This window comes from Anguilla rostrata, chromosome 1 (assembly GCF_018555375.3).
Source record: "Anguilla rostrata isolate EN2019 chromosome 1, ASM1855537v3, whole genome shotgun sequence".
Classification (NCBI taxonomy): Eukaryota; Metazoa; Chordata; class Actinopteri; order Anguilliformes; family Anguillidae; genus Anguilla; species Anguilla rostrata.
Genome location: NC_057933.1, coordinates 18,130,047 through 18,136,046, shown reverse-complemented (window position 1 = coordinate 18,136,046; position 6,000 = coordinate 18,130,047). Strand labels below are relative to the sequence as shown.

The following is a 6,000-nucleotide window of genomic DNA, read 5'->3' as shown; positions in this document are numbered from 1 at the left end:
ATGAAAGTCATAAAAGTACTATTTATGCAAATATTGATTCATCTTGGGGAATTGTGTATTTTGAACATACTGATGAAAGAAAAAACAATATTCCTGGCACAGATTATTAAAAATCCTGGACAATCAGAATTTACACTCTTTGGTCTTTGATGGTGCAAAGTGTGAATCAATGTCTTATCTCTTAAATTGCCATTGACCTTGTTTAATAATTAGACTGGGACTAAGCTTACTGGCGTGTAAAGTACACACTTTTTTTCCCCACAGTGGTGTTATGTACAAACTTTTTGGTGATGTTTGGTGCCAGTGCTTTATTTTTGCTTTCCTTCCTTAAGTCTCTAGCCTGTCTGTCAAAAAAGAAACAGCGCAGAGTACACAGGAAACATTCTGACCTGCAGGTTCGACTCGGAAAAACGGGGTCAGTCATTGACCTGAAAAAAATGGAGCCCATTATTCAGGATGACTTTAAAATTCCAGTCTACGAGGTTCAGCATGACCTGGAAGAAATTTCCACAAAGATCAAAAGGGACCTGGAGGACAAAAGGCAGCATAGCCTGGCAGGAAAAGCTGAAAAGATCCGACCTATGTTGGATGGAAAGGATGAACAGATCCAAAGGGACCTTGATAAACTAGCAACCTGCACCCGACGTGACCTTGATGAACTAGCAACCTGGATCCGGCGTGACCTTGAGGAAACAGCTGCCAAGATTAAGCGTGACCTAGATGAAATGGTGGCCTGGATTCGACATGACCTCAACGAAACAGCAGCCTGGATCCGACTTGACCTGGAAAAACTGGAGTCCCATATTCAGCATGACCTGGAAGTACCAGTTGACAAGATTCAACATGACCTGGAAGAAACTTCAATCCAGGTCCAATGGGACCTACAGGACTTGGTTGCTTCTAGCCTGGTAGAAAAGACTGAGCAGATCAAACCAAAGCTGGAAAAAAAGGATAAGCAGGTACAACTTCGAACAGCAACCTGGATTCAGACAGAAGTAGAAACAACTGTGGCTCATATTCTGTATGACCTGAATGTACCAGCTGACCAATCTGAACCTGAGTTGGATGAAATTTTAATCCAGATCGAAAGGGACCAGGAATTTAAAATGGCTGAACAGAATAAATGTAACCTGGATGAAGAGTACCAACTAGAGTTGAAAGAAAAGGCAGCGCTGATCCAAAGTGAACTGGGAATGGAGCTCACCAGACCCCACTTTGAGCTGTTGGAAAACATCAGATTCCACAATGGGATGTCCCTGGAGAACTTCGTGTTACACAAAGTGTTGGGCAAGGGCTCATTTGGAAAGGTGGGACCTGATCATCTAATGGTTCTGTGTCTCTATGTGAAATCTCAAAAAGTTACAATGAATGATACTTACAGCACTCATTAAGCATATATCTCTCCCTCCCTCTTCTCCTTTTTCATCTCTTGGCTTCTCTTCTTTTCGATGTTCTCCCTTTGTTCAGGTCATGCTGGCAGAATTGAAAGGAAGTGGAGAGTACTTTGCAATCAAAGCCCTGAAAAAGGACAACATCCTGGCTAATAGTCACATACATTTCCTCATGGCTGAAAAGAGAGTGCTGAAATTAACCGCAGATTGCCCTTTCCTCGCCCATTTGTATTTTACATTCCAAACAAAGGTAATACCACCTCCCTCTACAAGAGTTGTACTCCACCACTCAATAAAAATCACATGCATGTGCCACACCTTCCAGACTAAGTAAAATCTCCATTCCTTTTATGCACCTGTATGTCCGTTTCCCAGAGCAGAGCAGCTCTCCATCCACATATTTATACTCCACATTATGAACACAGATAACATCCTTCCTCTTCACATGCTGTCTGTTCTGTCTAGACCACAGTACCGCCCCAAGTGCAGGGAAGTCTTTTCCTATCATGAGTGACAAGTGCTATTTGTGTCCTTAGGCTAACTTATTCTTTGTGATGGAGTATATAAATGGGGGAGACCTGTTCTTCCACATACTAGAGAAGGGACAGTTTGACCTAGTCAGCACACAGTGAGTACCAAGCAGTTTTGCCCTTGCCACAATTCCAGGGGATTGTTTAGGATGAAGGGAGGGTCATTCAGTGTCATTCAGTGCTGTGGTTCATATGGTTGCAGAGTAGGGTTTGGGGTTACATACATAAGGTTGGTTTATGGATAGTGTTATTCTGATAGTGTTGTCCAGGTCTCTCTGACCAAATCACGCAGGCAGAAGCTTAAAAATGCTCTTGACTTTCTTTTCCTTGGTTGACTACTCATATCCCTTTTCTTGCTCTCGCTTAGATTTTATGCTGCAGAGATGACATGTGGACTTCAGTTCCTCCACAGAAATGGAATCATATATCGGTAAAACACTATTGTTCCTTCATCGGCAACATGTTGCTTTGGTGATGTTGTTACATTTAAATGTATCGCCAGAAAAATTTACTTCTAACTTTATAATGAGCATTTCTGTCATCGATGTTGTAAACGTGAATGTATTCCATGATTGTCAATGACCCCCAAAATTCTTACCTCCGTTTCTCTTTATTATCCTCTCCTCTCAGTGATCTGAAACTGGAAAATGTCATGTTGGATAGAGATGGGCACATCAAAATTGTGGACTTTGGGCTTTGTAAAGACAACATGTTTGGGGATGAGCGTACCAAAAGCTTCTGTGGAACAGACAATTATATTGCACCAGAGGTATGGGACCAGGTGGTGGAGAATGGGGGCTGATTTCTCAGACTACGGAGGTTTTGAATTTGTTACTGAATTCTGAGGATTTATTATGAAACCTTTGGCTGAACAAGATATTAGCTATGTCATTTCAATAACATAGCACTATATGAGTGCAGTGTGTTGGAGCATGTGTGTATTTGCAAGGGAGTATACAACAGGACATGAAGAAGTTTATTTGAGATTGTTGATCATATTTTGGGCTTCTGGGCTGATCGTTACAATAGGATCCTACTCGACAAACCATAAAAAATGTTCAGCTGAACGTGTCAGTACTGTTTACGATTATAACTGTCAGCAGTGAATGTCATTATGATGATGTCAGTGATACAGTCCCTAAATGTATTCATCTCATGCAGATATTTCAGGAACAACAGTACTTTTCCCCTGCTGACTGGTGGTCATTTGGAGTCCTTCTCTTTGAAATGTTGACTGGTGAGAGTCCCTTTCAAGGAGCTGATAGAGTTGAGGTCCACATTTCTGTCTGCATGGATATTCCTCCGTATCCCAGCTGGATCAACCAGGAGTCAAAGGACATTCTGGAAAAGGTCTGTATGTGTGTCAACCCATCTTTCCTTCAAAGTCAACGTGGGGTCTATCAACCAATGAGAGCAGTAGAGTAATCAGTAGAGGCTCGATCTACCATCCATATATGTCTTTGTCTGTACTTTTACAACTTTACTGCACCATTCTGACCATCTCTCTATCAATCAAATATTTATGTTTGAGTCTTTCAATGAGTGAGTGAGTGAGTATATAAATCTGTTAGTCACTTAGTGAAAGAGTGAATTTGACTGGGTGGACAAGTGAATTAGTTTGTATCAGCTTCACAGAGGGACCCTGAAGTGTACATTGTGTCATTGATCACCTTCCAAATCTGCACGGCTTAATGTGAATGTTCCCATGTGCTTTGCACCCACAGCTATTGGAGAAAGACCCCAACCGCAGGCTGGGCACATTCGGGAACATTAGGGAACACCCCTTCTTTGAGTCCATCGATTGGCCTAGGCTTGAAAGGAGAGAGGTGGAGCCCCCATTCAAGCCTAAACTGGTACTGTCTGCTTGGTCATTGGTTTATGTGCTGATCATATATATCAATATACATGCCTTGTACATTTAAAGTGAAGCTTATGTGAGAACAACTTTACTTGTGCTTAAAAGCAGCAGTGCTTTTAAGACTTGTACAGAAGAGACTACAAAACAGTATATTAAGTTCATAGAATGTCGACTCATATAACACACAGTACAGCAAAATTAGTCTTTGAGTCAGTCCAGGATTTTAATTAGGATTTGGATGAGAGCTCTTAAAGACACTCCTGTGTTAAACTGTGAATGTACAAGTAGTGAAAATTGAAAATGTATATCAGTGCATGTGTCCTACCGCTCTTCCATCTGATAAAACCTGAAATGGATAAAACTGTTGCAGACAGGGTGTCCTGAGCTTGTTTTCCCACTATGCATCACTTTCACTATATTTCCTGACAGATTTTTCTTTTCTGCCAATCACAGGTGAATCGCAATGATTGCAGGTATTTTGACGAGGTGTTCCTGAATCAGACACCTAAGATGTCCCAGGGTGACTGCAGCTACTTTGTCCCCATGGATCAATCTGCATTTTCAGACTTCTCATTTATTAATCCAATGTTTTGCAGAACATATTGAATCATTTATGTGCTATTTGTGCTTCTAGATTGTTTATTTACTGTATTTACTTGTAATAAATCTTAAATTAATACCTAAAATTTGTTGTCACTCTTATCTGTCACATTAACATTATCTGGATGTTGCATAAATCCATTCAGCCAAGATTCAGATAATTTCGTGCTTGGTTATACTTGCCACGGCAGGTATTAAAGCATCTAATGCCTAAATTAACTATTTAAGGCTGTTTCTGATCATTGTTTTGGATGCTTTATGAAACTACAGTAGTCGAAAAAGCTAAACATCATAATATTATATAAAATTGACCTATCCAGCCAAAATGACCCTTTTCAGGTTCCTCACTGTGTCATTCCATGTTAATTGCAAAGCCTAGGTGGGCAATCATCTATATGTTTATATCAGCCAAAAAGGACCCTCAGGGATCGGCGATCGGCAAATGTATTGCGGGGCGTGGGGTTTCTCATGAACAGGTGAGTTTTGTCAGTCAAGTTAGTCCTTTTTATTATATGCTATTATTAGGCTATAATTACATAGGCTTCAGGATTTCCGCTGGTAATAATTGTTTCTGGTGCTGTGCCACGGCAAGAATTTGAGCTCCACCATAACATAAATTGCCCCAAAATCAAATGTGATCACTGACAACACTGACAGTACAACTCTCTGAAAAAGACCACAGTGCATACGACGCTCAAAAACAGTGCATACGACGCTCAAAAACAGCATCTATAACACTATGCCAGGGATCAGCAACTCACGGTCCTCAAGGGCCGAGAACTGCTGGTTTTCCACCCTTCCTTTGCCTGGGAGTCAGATGTGAAGACAGTTTGGCCAATAAGTAGCACTAATTACCCAGGAGAAAAGAAAACCAGGGCTGGATTTGGATTCGAGGGCCAGAGTTGATGATCCCTGCTGTATGCAGTGTATAGCATCAAAAGTTTAGGAAAAGAAAGCCTGTTTAATCTTGGGCACCTCATCACTCTGGCCTGTGATCCTTACAGTATGTCAGATTGGCAGAGAGTGACAAGAAGACACTTGTATATAAATCGTCTCTCCCGCAAAATGTGCAATTTACAAAACAAAGCAAAAAGACTCAAGACTTGAGAAACTTTGTCTAAACCAAGAATCTTTTCCCACAAGCCCATTAGTCAAACCAGGTAAAACTTAAATTAATTCTGCACAATGTACTTAAAATGACGGACACTTTCTTGAGCCCCATGTTTATATCCCGTTTGGCCACACCTGAATCTGAGACAAGACTCCATACTCATTGTCTCATTATTGATCACTGTCTAGATACAACAATGCTAATAAAAATATAAACTTTTCATCACGCTTACTAAAATGTATATCTTTAATATACTGTATTGATTGGCAGTCAGTTGCTGAGCAACAAACTCAATATAGGTCAGTCATACATTATAGAGCACACACAGCACAGATGCATATTTCATGGCTTGTGGAGCAAAAAGAGCTGTTGGGAGGGTCAGCAACAAATAATTATTTAGCTACACATGAATGAAAAAAGCCCACTTGAAAAGTGGCCTTTCCAAAATAATCTTAGAAACCTCATGCCTCAACCTTATTAGACAAGCAAAATGGTCGCTTTTGTCAATCG

The 6,000-nt window shown here is 40.7% G+C and overlaps 1 protein-coding gene across 1 annotated transcript; it reads left to right on the top strand.

Annotated features, from left to right (window-relative positions):
* The first annotated feature begins 294 nt into the window (after positions 1-294).
* LOC135250546 (protein kinase C delta type-like) lies at positions 295-4,555 on the top strand. Its single transcript, XM_064326944.1, has 8 exons — positions 295-1,307; positions 1,468-1,641; positions 1,928-2,019; positions 2,289-2,351; positions 2,552-2,690; positions 3,083-3,271; positions 3,646-3,774; positions 4,233-4,555. The coding sequence occupies exons 1-8, from the start codon at positions 438-440 to the stop codon at positions 4,383-4,385; spliced, it is 1,809 nt and encodes a 602-aa protein (XP_064183014.1). The 5' UTR covers positions 295-437; the 3' UTR covers positions 4,386-4,555.
* The last annotated feature ends 1,445 nt before the right edge of the window (positions 4,556-6,000 follow it).